Raw genomic sequence first — 12,335 nt, 5'->3', positions numbered from 1 at the left:
CTCTACAATTTGTCCACATCCCTTCTTTAGTGGGCGAGGGAAAATCAAAACTGGACGCAATACTCCAGGTGTGGCCTCACCAGTGCCAAATAGAGGGGAATAATCACTTCCCTCGATCAGCTGGCAATGCTCCTACTAATACAGCCCAATATGTCATTGGCCTTCTTGGCAACAAGAGCACACTGCTGACTCATATCCAGCTTCTTGTCCACTGTAATCCCCAGGTCTTTTTCTGCAGAACTGCTGCTTAGCCAGTCAGTCCCCAGCCTGTGGCGGTGCATGGGATTCTTTCTTCCTAAATGCAGAACTCTGCACTTGTGCTTGTTGAACCTCATCAGATTTCTTTTGGCCCAATCCTCTAATTTGTCTAGGTCACTCTGGACCCTATCCCTACCCTCCAGCGTATCTACCTCTCCCCCCAGCTTAGTGTCATCTGCGAACTTGCTGAGGGTGCAATCCATCCCATCATCCAGATTATTAATAAAGATGTTGAACAAAACCAGCCCCAGGACCCACCCCTGGGGCACTCCACTTGATACCGGCTGCCGACTAGACATCAAGCCATTGATCACTACCCATTGAGCCCGACAATCTAGTCAGCTTTCTATCCACCTTATCGTCCATTCATCCAATCTATACTTTTTTTAACTTGCTGGCAAGACTACCGTATCAAAAGCTTTGCTAAAGTCAAGATATAACGCATCCCCATATCCACAGAGCCAGTTATCTCATCATAGTAAGCAATCAGGTTGGTCAGCCATGACTTGCCCTTGATGAATCCATGTTGACTGTTGCTGATCACCTTCCTCTCCTCCAAGTGCTTCAAAATGGATTCCTTGAGGACCTGCTCCATGATTTTTCCAGGGTCTGAGGTGAGGCTGTAGTTCCCTGGCTTCTCCTTCTTCCCTTTTTTAAAGATGGGCACTATGTTTGCCTTTTTCCAGTCATCTGGGACCTCCCCCGGTCGCCACAAGTTTTCAAAGATACTGGCCAATGGCTCTGCAATCACATCAGCCAAGTCCCTCAGCACCCTTGGATGCATTAGACCTGGACCCATGGACTTGTGCATGTCCAGCTTTTCTAAATAGTCCTTAGCCTGTTCTTTCACTACTGAGGGCTGCTCACCTACTCCCCATGCTGTGTTGCCCAGTGCAGTAGTCTGGGAGCTGCCCTCGTCTGTGAAGACCGAAGCAAAAAAAGCACTGACTGCTTCAGCTTTTTCCACATCGTCTCATTAGGTTGCCTCCCTCATTCAGTGAGGGTCCCACACTTTCCCTGACCTTCTTCTTGTTGCTAACATACCTGTAGAAACCCTTCTCATTACCCTTCACATCCCTTGCTGGCTGCAACTCCAATCGTGCGTTGGCCTTCCTGATTACACCCCTGCATGCTCGAGCAATATTTTTATACTCCTCCCTAGTCATCTGTCCAAATCTCCACTTCTTGTGAGCTTCCTTTTTGAGTTTAAGCTCCTCGAAGATTTCACTGTTAAGCCAAGCTGGTTGCCTGCCATATTTGCTATTCTTTCTGCACTTCGGGATGGTTTGTTCCTGTGCCCTCAATAAGGCTTCTTTTAAATATAGCCAGCTCTCCTGGACTCCTTGCCCCCTCATATTAGCCTCCAAGGAGATCCTGCCCATTAGTTCCCTGAGGGAGTCAAAGTCTGCTTTTCTGAAGTCCAGGGTCCGTATTTTGCTACTCTCCTTTCTTCCTTTTGTCAGGATGCTGAACTCAACTGTGACAAAGTTCCTCCTCTGCCTTGGTGGGTCCTGCGCTTATTGGCGGATTTGCTCGCCTCAGAGATTTACAGCAGCCCTCAGTTTGGCCACTTTTGCTAGTGGCTCAAACCTGCCATTCACTCAGCTAATCTCATCACCGGCCAGCGTGGGCAAAGGGAGGAGAACAATCCCCACAGTCTCTGCTGACCCAGCTAGTGGGTTGGTGGGGATAGGCCAGGGACCTTCCCCTCTGGTGGGACCCACAGTCCAGGTCACCTCCTCTTGTCTCAAATAGGGAGTTGAGGGCGATGGGGGGAACCTGGGCTCGCCCTTTACTCTGGGTTCCAGCCCAGGGCCCTGTGGATCACAGCTGTCTACAGTGTTTCGTGTAACACTTGTGTGACAGCTACAACTCCCTGAGCTACTTCCCCATGGCCTCCTCCCAATATCTTCTTTATCCACACCACAGGACCTTCCTCCTGATGTCTGGTAACGCTTGTATTTCGCAGTCCTCCAGCAGTATGCCTACGCACCTCTCAGCTTCTTGCGCCTCTTGCTCCCAGCTCCTCACATGCACCTCACTAACTGAAGTGAGGTCCTTTTTAAACCAGGTGCCCTGATTAGCCTGCCTGTCCAAATTGATTCTGGTAGCTTCTTAATTGTCTCCAGGTGTCCTAATTATCCTGCCTTAATTGGTTCCAGCAACTTCCTGATTGTTCTGGAACAGCCCATTATTTTACTCAGGAAAAAGGGACCTGCTTAATCTGGGGCTAATATATGTACCTTCTATCACTCTCCTATAGCCATCTGGCTTGACCCTGTCACACAACAATCTCATGGTCACTGCTGCCTAGATTGCCACCCACTCCTACTTCCCCTACCAATTCTTCCCTGCTTATAAGCAGCAGGTCAGGAGGAGCATGGCCCCTAGTCAGTTCCTCCAGCACTTGTACCAGGAAGTCGTCCCCAACACTCTCCAAAAACTTCCTGGATTGTCTGTGCACTGCTGTATTGCTCTCCCAGCAGATGTCAGGGTGATTGAAGTCCCCCATTAGAACCAGGGCCTGTGATCTGGAGACTTCAGTTAGTTGTCCAAAGAAAGCCTCGTCTACCTCATCCTTCTGATCCAGTGGTCTATAGCACATACCCACCATGACATCATTCTTGTTGCTCTCGCCTCTAAACTTAACCCAAAGACTCTCAACAGGCTTTTCTCCAGTTTCAAACTGGAGCTCTGAGCAATCATATTGCTCTCTTACATACAATGCATCTCCTCCACCTTTCCTCCCATACCTGTCCTTCCTGAACAGTTTATACCCACCCATTGCAGTACTCCAGTCATGTGAACTGCCCCACAAGTCTCTGTTATTCCAATCACATCATCATTCCTTGATTGTGCCAAGACTTTCAATTCTTCCTGCTTCGTCCCGGGCTTCTTGCGTTTGTGTACATGCACCTAAGAAAACTAGCCAATTGCCCTACTTTCTCAGTATGAATCAGGAGGCTTCCCATCCTGTACCCTCCTCCTTGTGTTTCCTCCCGGTATCCCACTCCCCCACTACCTCTGGGCTTAGGTCACCCAGCAAACCTAGTTTAAAGCCCTCCTCACTAGGTTAGCAAACCTGCCTGCGAAGATGCTCTTCCCTCTCTTCGTTAGGTGGATCCCATCTCTTCCTAGCAATCCTTCTTCCCAGAACAACATCCCATGGTCGAAAAATCCAAAGCCCTCTCTCCAACACCACCTGCTTAACCACGCATTCACCTCCACAATTTGATGGTCCCTACCTGGGCCTTTTCCTTCAACAGGGAGGATAGATGAGAACACTACTTCCTTTATCCTTCTTCCCAGAGCCACGCAGTCTGCAGTGATCCGCTCTAGATCATTCTTGGCAGTATCACTGGTGCCCACGTGGAGGAGTAGGAAGGGGTAGCGATCCAAGGTCTTGATCAGTATCGGCAAACACTCCGTCACATCCTGGATTCTCCTCCATCTCTTGGGACAGCTCCTCCATCTCTTGGGAGAGGCAGCAGCACTCTCCGAGCCAGAGGGTAATCTTCAGTCCAAGGAGGCCTTGGTACCAGATCAAGCTGCACAGTCTATTCAAGCAGGAGCTGCTTGAGGCAAAGGTCCTGCACCACCTGAATCCAGTTCTTGAACGATTTACAAATCAAACAACTCTCTTTAAGGTGGGGCTTGCTGAGACAAAGCGGGCACCGCATGAGGTCGCTGTTGGAAATCGCCCCTCCACACGAAGAACAATGTTTAAACACAGTGAGCGCATTACCAGGGGACACTATCTACTGACTATTAACTACCACTAACTAACTATATACAATCAACTAGGCTAAGATTAAATGCAAGGGTGGGAGTCTACAACCACACAGAGCTCTGAGTTCAGACACAGGCGGTGAGAAGGAACTGAAGGGGGTCAGGGCAGCGCTGCCTCATATAGCCAGGAGAGGTACCATGAGTACTCTAAGGGTATTGCTAGGCAAAGGTCTCCAGCTCCAGCTTCAGTTTGCTGGGCGCACATACCTAAATGGAATACACATCTGCATCTACTCAAAGAAGAATCTTCAATGTCCGCATTTATAAAATGGCCAAACCCCCCGGTCCCTGCCAACAACCTTCTGTCTGATTCCCTGAGGAGGATAACATAAGTAGGCCTTCTTTATTAGAGGCGAGTATGGCTGTTGTGGGCTGGTGGATCTACATATGGACCAGAAAAGGGAAAAAGGTCTTACATGCTACACTCCCCTCAGGGGAAGGGAAATGAGAGTAATGCATGATAAGCAGCAAAGACCCCCCTGACAGCTGGGGAAAAAGGCTGCCTACAGGAAACCTTAAATATGCTGTAAACATGCTACCAGGAAGCAGCACTGGGTTTTGTCTATAATTGTTGATACCCCCATTTCAGCCCAAAAGGCTGATGTAGCTCTTTTGGATGGTGCAGCACTACACCAAAATGGGCTAGTGGAAACTAGCCAGCTAAAGCCCTACCTTCTTCTCTTTGAAATTAACTCATCTGAGTGGCAGACAGAGGAAGTATGTAAGTGAAGAGTAAATTACTCTTAAAAATCTAGTGGGAGTTGCATTTTTACTTTTATTTTTTTAAAAACACATGTCTATTGGCACAGCTCTGCTCAAAAAAGAACCCTTCATCCAGCATTCACAGGAGTGATTTGCAAACCTGCCACAAACTCAAAACTTTCAATAGGCCAAATTAATCTCTGGTATAACTCCAGTTAAATCAATGGAATTACACTAGTGATTAATTTGGCCCAATACTTTTCAGCCAATAAGAACAGAACGTCTTTTCTGTGTGCTAGTGTGGAGAGAGTAGGTGGATCAGATTTCCTGTGACATAAGAGGTGACATTTCCAGGTGGTATTTCTATCATTCCTTGGTTTGTCTGGTTTTTGGCTACAGCTGGGCTAGGTTGAAAAACTGGAAATTCTTAACCTTAGCAAAAAACACCCAAAGAAATGACCAAGAACCATCAGACTCGCCAGAACGGAGTAGATCGCTGGTCCCCCTCCTCTGGCATCCTGCATCTGGCAGTGGCCAATGCTAGATAGTTCAAAAACATTATGAAAAAACAGAGTGTAAAAAAAAATTTTCTGTCTCAAAATAGGGAGAATGTAAAGCCATTAAGTTAAAATGGTTACTGCTATGGAACTGGCTAGAGTTTTCAGATCAGTGCAAGACACACTGCATAAAATCCTTTCAGGCTACAACATAACTAACATAATCAAACAAGCTCATCTGTGTAAGCAATATCATAATGAACTCCAGCACAGATTGTCCAGTTAAACTGATTGCAATTTGAATAAAAAGAGGAAAATTAGATGCTACGGGAGGAACACATTGAAGAGGACAATATTCTAGCAATGCTGAACAGAGTACTGATATACTCTGAAATTACCTCTTTGAACAGCAGGCACCCTGAGGACATGATGTGCTTAGTCACTGAGAAGTGATGCTCCCTGCCAGCCTATGTTTGACATAAACAGGCATATACAGAGGAAATCACATGCTGGAGCCCGACTGCTGGCAATGTTCAGCAGTAAGAACCTAGGGTTGGCCAGCTTTGCCCTCACCATCAACAAGGGCAGAGCGATCTGTATCTCAGCGACTTTGAGCTACAATTCAGATAACAAAGTAATACAGAACAAGAATATTAACCCCTTCCCCCACAGGCATTTTAATAATGTAATATACCAATTCTGTACAGAGATAGCTGCTTACATCCTCCACCTCTTCTTTGGGTTCTCGTTGGGCAACGATCACTTCAGATTTCACTCTAGAAAACAAGAAGAAATCAAACAAACCAGAAAGTAATATGTCGGTAGCTGTTGCTGGACAGATTCTAAGTCACCCTTTGGAGCACTATACATAAAAGAGTATGAAAGTATAGAATATATTTACCAAGCCTCTTTCCCACTGTGACCTGCACAAACAAGCCACCATGGGCCTGATTCTGACAGTCTTACTCATGCTAAGTAGTACCTTACTCTGTGAACAGTTCCACTGAAATCAATGGGTCTACTTGTGGAGCAAGGACTTTCTGCAGGATCCATCCCTGCTTCCTCCTAAGATATGTCTAAGTTATGACCAGGAGTGTCATGTATGAAACTGGGCATTACTCCAATGCACTTTGTGAACATCTCACATGAAGCGTAATATACTTACCTCATATTTAAAAAGAAACATTCCGCTGCTGGGTTTGCAACCCCAATACTGAAGTGCTGTGCCAAAGTGAAACTGACCAAAAGAAGTATGAAACTAAGTAATCCAATGTCATTGCAAAAGCCAATAGACATGAAAAAAAAGCAAAAATCCAGTATAAATAGCAAAGAATATGTCAGATTTTTTTTAAAGAACTGAAGTTTTAGTAACCTAAAGGATTCCTAGTAAGACATGGAAACAAATTTATTTAACCTGACAGTGTCCCTTTAAAACAACGTACACTCCACAAGATATAAGCATAAGCAAGTCTACATTCTGTATTTGGTAACCAATTCCCATCTGAGAGAAGCAATGAGGTCTGCAGTATGCCCTGAGAAATCACAATACAATTGGGATTTACCTAATCAGCCACTGTGCAACCATTAAATAGGAAAAACAGCCCCAGGGTTTTTTGTTAAAGAAAGCTTCCCTCTTGCAAACCAGCTGAGTGGCGAACAGCACAGAGGCTAACAGAGGGAGTTTGCCTGGGATCTGTCTGAGAGGAGATACGCTAAGGGCTGCATTAGGGAGGCTCTGTTGGTGGGTATCTGAGTGTCTGTTGTGGGGACAGTTTGACTGTGTGTTTGATTGGTTGGTTGAAAAGTGTGAATTGGGACTGCTTTGTTCCAGGTGAGCCTTGAGTAGGCCTGACTGTTATAAAAAGCCAGTCAGCTGCAAACAGCAGAGAGGCTAACAGCAGAGAGCCTAACAGAGGGAGTTTGCCTGGGGAGAGCCCACTGAGGCTTACATCTTGCCGGCTTCTCTGACTAGTTACTACAACTCCTAAGGAAGCTCGTAGAAGGAAGGTAATATGGATGGGGAGTGTTCAGCTGTTGTGACCTGCACTGGATGTGCCATGTTTGTCTTTCTTCCACAGGACAGAAGCGACTTTGTCTGTACAAAGTGCAAGCTAGTCTCTATATTGGAAGAGAAGGTTCAAGGTCTGGAGAAACAAGTATCGACCCTGCGTTGCATAAGAGAAACTGAAGATTTCCTGGACAGACGTCAGGATATGCTTCTACGGGCACAACATTCTGAAGATTCAGAGCAGGCTGCGCAGCAGGGACAGGAGGACGGTGAAGAAATTTGGCAGCATGTGACCTCCAGAAGAAGAAAAGGGAGCGTCCATGTACCAGCAACGCAGATACAGGTAAGCAACCGTTTCCGTGTTCTCTCCACAGGTACTAATGCGGAGAGTGGACTAGATGATACATCTGAGGGAAGGGAACAGAAGGAGACTCCGCGGATTGGAAGGCATGAGATGCACAGTCCTAGGGATGGGGGTTCTACGACCACCACTCCCAAGAGGAGGTGGCGGGTGGTGGTGGTTGGGGACTCTCTCCTCAGGGGGGCTGAGTCATCTATCTGCCGCCCTGACCGGGAAAACCGAGAAGTCTGCTGCTTGCCAGGAGCTAGGACAGAGAGACTGCCGAGACTCATCAAGCCCTCGGATCGCTACACCTTCCTGCTTCTCCGCGTGGGCACCCATGATACTGCCAAGAATGACCTTGAGTGGATCACTGCAGACTACATGGCTCTGGGAAGAAGGATAAAGGAGTTTGAGGCGCAAGTGGTGTTCTCGTCCATCCTCCACGTGGAAGGAAAAGGCCTGGGTAGAGACCGTCGAATCGTGGAAGTCAACGAATGGCTATGCAGGTGATGTCGGAGAGAAGCTTTGGATTCTTTGACCATGGGATGGTGTTCCAAGAAGGAGGAGTGCTAGGCAGAGACGGGCTCCACCTAACGAAGAGAGGGAAGGGCATCTTTGCAAGCAGGCTGGCTAATCTAGTGAGGAGGGCTTTAAACTAGGTTCACCGGGGGAAGGAGACCAAAGCCCTGAGGTAAGTGGGATACCAGGAGGAAGCAGGAACAGGAGAGCATGAAAGGGAGGGTTCCTGCCTCATACTAAGAAAGGAGGACGATAAGTCAGTTATCTCAAGTACCTGTACACAAATGCAAGAAGCCTGGGAAACAAGCAGGGAGAACTGGAATTCCTGGCACAATCAAGGAATTATGATGTGATTGGAATAACAGAGACTTGGTGGGATAACTCACATGACTGGAGTACTGTCATGGATGGATATAAACTGTTCAGGAAGGACAGGCAGGGCAGAAAAGGGGGGGAGTTGCATTGGATGTTAGAGAGCAGTATGACTGCTCAGAGCTCTGGTATGAAACGGCAGAAAAACCTGAGTGTCTTTGGATTAAGTTTAGAAGCGTGAGCAACAAGGGTGATGTCGTGGTGGGAGTCTGCTACAGACCACCGGACCAGGGGGATGAGGTGGACGAGGCTTTCTTCCAGCAACTAACGGAAGTTACTAGGTCGCAGGCCCTGGTTCTTATGGGAGACTTCAATCACCCTGATATCTGCTGGGAGAGCAATACAGTGGTGCACAAACAATCCAGGAAGATTTTGGAAAGTGTAGGGGACAATTTCCTGGTGCAAGTGCTGGAGGAACCAACTAGGGGCAGAGCTCTTCTTGACCTGCTGCTCACTAACCAGGAAGAATTAGTAGGGGAAACAAAAGTGGATGGGAACTTGGGAGGCAGTGACCATGAGATGGTCGAGTTCAGGATCCTGACACAGGGAAGAAAGGAGAGCAGCAGAATATTTCCCCTCCTACTGTTCTTGTAAAGTGCTGGAAATGGCCCACCTTGATTATCACTACAAAAGGTTCCCCCTCCCCCTCCCGCCCTCTCTCCTGTTGGTAATAGCTCACCTTTCTTGATCACTCTTGTTACAGTCTGTATGGTAACACCCATTGTTTCATGTTCTCTGTGTATATAAAATCTCCCCACTATATTTTCCACTGTATGCATCCGACGAAGTGAGCTGTAGCTCACGAAAGCTTATGCTCTAATAAATTTGTTAGCCTCTAAGATGCCACAAGTACTCCTTTTCTTTTTACGGATACAGACTAACATGGCTGCTACTCTGAAAACTATGATGATAGGCTCTGCTAGGTTCCTGGGGGTTGGCTCCCACTTGACTGGGGGAAAATAATAAATGGTGGTATCTCCCAAATGCCACCCACTTATGGCACCAAAATGAGATGTCACCTAGAGTCAACTGTGCAGATCCGTGACTCTCCATCTCACTCTGAGCAGGAGGGAGTAAACAGTAAACAATATTGACATTTAAATATCATTACTCAGCATCTGAGATAACGCTCTAATGAAATGAATGGAGCAGTTCAGCCTTCTGAGAGCTATTGTTCCAGGCTCTTGGCATTCTTACATAGACATCTCTGCTATGGTTGCATTCTGGCCACATTTCTGAAGTTTTCTTCTGAACCATAACAGCTAGAGATTCTTTGAAAGTGAAAGCTGAGATTCTGGAGAACAAGACAGTAGCTTCAAAAAGGTGCTGGCACAACATAAGGGCATGTGACAGTTGTGTCCAAGCCCTGGAACAATGGGTTGTTATCACTGCTGAGAAATGTTAAAATCTAACAAAGAAGTTCTCATGCAATTTAAAAAAAAATCAATATAAATATTTTTTTACTTAAAAAGCAAGAAAATAAATTTTCATATTTAAGCCAGGAGGTGTCCTTGAATTCCAATAATAAATTCCATGAGGGAAAAGAATTAAGCTGACAGCAGAGGTGTATGAATTAGCTAGGATTTTTTTGTGGCCTTTCTTTCCACCAATCAAATATTAGGAAGCTGTTTGGGGCAGTGGGTGCAGCACTCACCTTTTAAGCTCCTCCTCCAGTTCCTTGACTCTGTTCTCCATCTTGGCTTTGGCCTGCTTTGTTGCTTCAAGCTCTCCCTTCAGCACCTCCTGCTCCCCAGATAGCTGGTCCACCTTAGCAATCAAATCATTCTTCACAACATTCAAAGCATTTCTTTAAGGCAGGGAAAGGAACAGTAAAGAGAGACGCACTGAGAACAGAAACTGCCTCCTACAGGCAGCTGAGAACAAAAAAATCACACATGCCACAAAAGCATTCAGTGTAGTGGGAACTCAAAAAAAAGTGCTGGGGTGGTGGGAGGGAGTAGATAGGAACACAGGAATTGACAGACTGCATCAGACTATCTAGTCTGAAATCCTGTCTCGATTGGACAGCACCAGGTGCTTCAAGGGAGCAAGTGAGCACACCACAAAAGGCAGACATGGTGTAATCTGCCCCCCATGTTAGGTCACATCTTGGTCACTAATAAAGTTTGGCTTAAGCTCCACAACATGAGGTTTAATATCCTTTCTACAATTTTTTTTAATCATTCATTACAATAGCTGTGGATATTCTTGATAGCCATCGGATCCATTTTTTGAATATTGTTACATTTTTAGCCTCAACAATTTAATGTGGCAGTGAGTTCCACAGTCTAACTGTTTGTTGTTTAAAAAAGTATTTCCTTTTATTGGCTCTGAATTTCCCTCCTTTCAGTTTCTTTGACTGTCTTTGTTCTGGTGTTATGAGACAGAAAGAACAGAAGTTTCTAATCTACCTTCTTGATGCCATTCATGGCTCTATATATTTTTATCATGTCCCCTCTAATTTGTCTCCTCCTGTAATATTCATTTTGAGATGGGATGACCAGTACAGCACACAGGTATTCTATAAAAGGATATCCCACCAACTTATGTAATGGCATTATATTTTTTTCTGTATTATTCTACGGCCCATTTCTTATTCATTCTAACATTTGGTTAGCTTTTTCTGACTACAGCTGCACACTGAACAGAAGTCTTCATTGACCAGTCTATAATGATGGCCAAGTCCCCTTCTTGTGTTGATACAATTAATTTACAACTCTGACAAGTATGTGAATAACTTAATTTTTTCCCTCCAATGCATGTTACTTTGCATTTATCAACACTGAATTTGTTTGTCATCATACTGCCCATTCACCTAGCTTGTTCAGGTGTCTCTGAAATTCCTCACAGTCCTCTATGGTCTGACTAACCTAAACATCTGCAAAATTTGCTATCTCACTACTCATCCCCATTTCCAGATCACATATAAATATACTAAACAACAAAGAATGTAGTACAGAACCCTGAGTCACCCAGGTGTTAACTTTTTGCCATGATAATATCCTACTATTAGTTTCCTGTCTTCTAGCCAGTTTTTGATCCATGACAATACTTTGCCTCTTACCCCATGACAACTTAACTTTTTTAGTAGCCTGTTGTGCAGAACCTTGTCGACAGGCTTTTTGAAGTCTAAATAAATTATTTCAACTGGTTCTCTTTTATCCACCACTTTGCTGATATATTCAAAGAATTCTAAGACATTTGTGAGTCGCAATTATGTTTTGCAGAAGGCAAACATTGCAGTGAAGAGTTCAGAACATGATAGTTTCCTAACAGTCACCTGTGCCCATTCTGGACTGCTCCAGCTGCCAATGAAGTTAATGAAAAGCCTGCCATTGACTTCAAGAGGGGTCAGGTCCTACAAGCATGTGTGTGGAATGTTCAGTCAAGTGACTGTACAAAAGAAATATGCATAGGAAAGCCCCTCAAACATGGCTTGAGGAAGAGGAACTCCAAGGAGCCAAAACCATCAAAGAAAGGTTGCCAAACCAGATGCCAACATGTCTCAATGAGGCAGGAGTTCTGACAGATCTATTCCAAGATGACAGAAAGCGTATAAAAACAGATAAGCAGTTCAGAACATGCAAAGGTTTCTTACTTGGTCTCCAGAAGTTGTGAGTTCTCCAACAGCAGATTCCCCACTTCTTTGCCCATTCCTGAAAATAGAGGCCCAGAAGTTTTGATCTGCACCTCCAGAAACACAGAGCCTTATTCTGGGCTAACTGACTGATGCTTAGGAGGAGAAACAGCTTTTGTTAGGCAGCCTTCCAGCTGTGTGTCCTGCTGCAGAGTACCTCCTGCTGAAATAATACGTAACAGCAGCAAATGTGTCCATGTGTCTTTTCTG

General features: G+C 45.5%; 1 protein-coding gene across 44 annotated transcripts in view; it reads right to left on the bottom strand.

Annotated features, from left to right (window-relative positions):
* MAPK8IP3 (mitogen-activated protein kinase 8 interacting protein 3) overlaps nt 1-12,335 on the bottom strand; it is a 155,210-nt gene that overhangs the window by 46,680 nt on the left and 96,195 nt on the right. For 35 of the 44 annotated variants that reach the window (XM_043523495.1, XM_037910626.2, XM_037910624.2 and 32 more), the window contains 3 exons: nt 12,087-12,144; nt 10,143-10,295; nt 5,941-6,022 (listed from right to left, as the gene is read on the bottom strand). In XM_043523495.1, the coding sequence (XP_043379430.1) occupies nt 5,941-6,022; nt 10,143-10,295; nt 12,087-12,144 (293 nt within the window). The remainder of the gene's footprint in view (nt 1-5,940; nt 6,023-10,142; nt 10,296-12,086; nt 12,145-12,335) is intronic. The other 9 variants (XM_037910630.2, XM_037910631.2, XM_037910634.2 and 6 more) reach the window with 1 other exon arrangement.

This window comes from Chelonia mydas, chromosome 10 (genome assembly GCF_015237465.2).
Source record: "Chelonia mydas isolate rCheMyd1 chromosome 10, rCheMyd1.pri.v2, whole genome shotgun sequence".
Classification (NCBI taxonomy): Eukaryota; Metazoa; Chordata; order Testudines; family Cheloniidae; genus Chelonia; species Chelonia mydas.
This window is presented reverse-complemented; position numbering and strand designations above follow the sequence as displayed.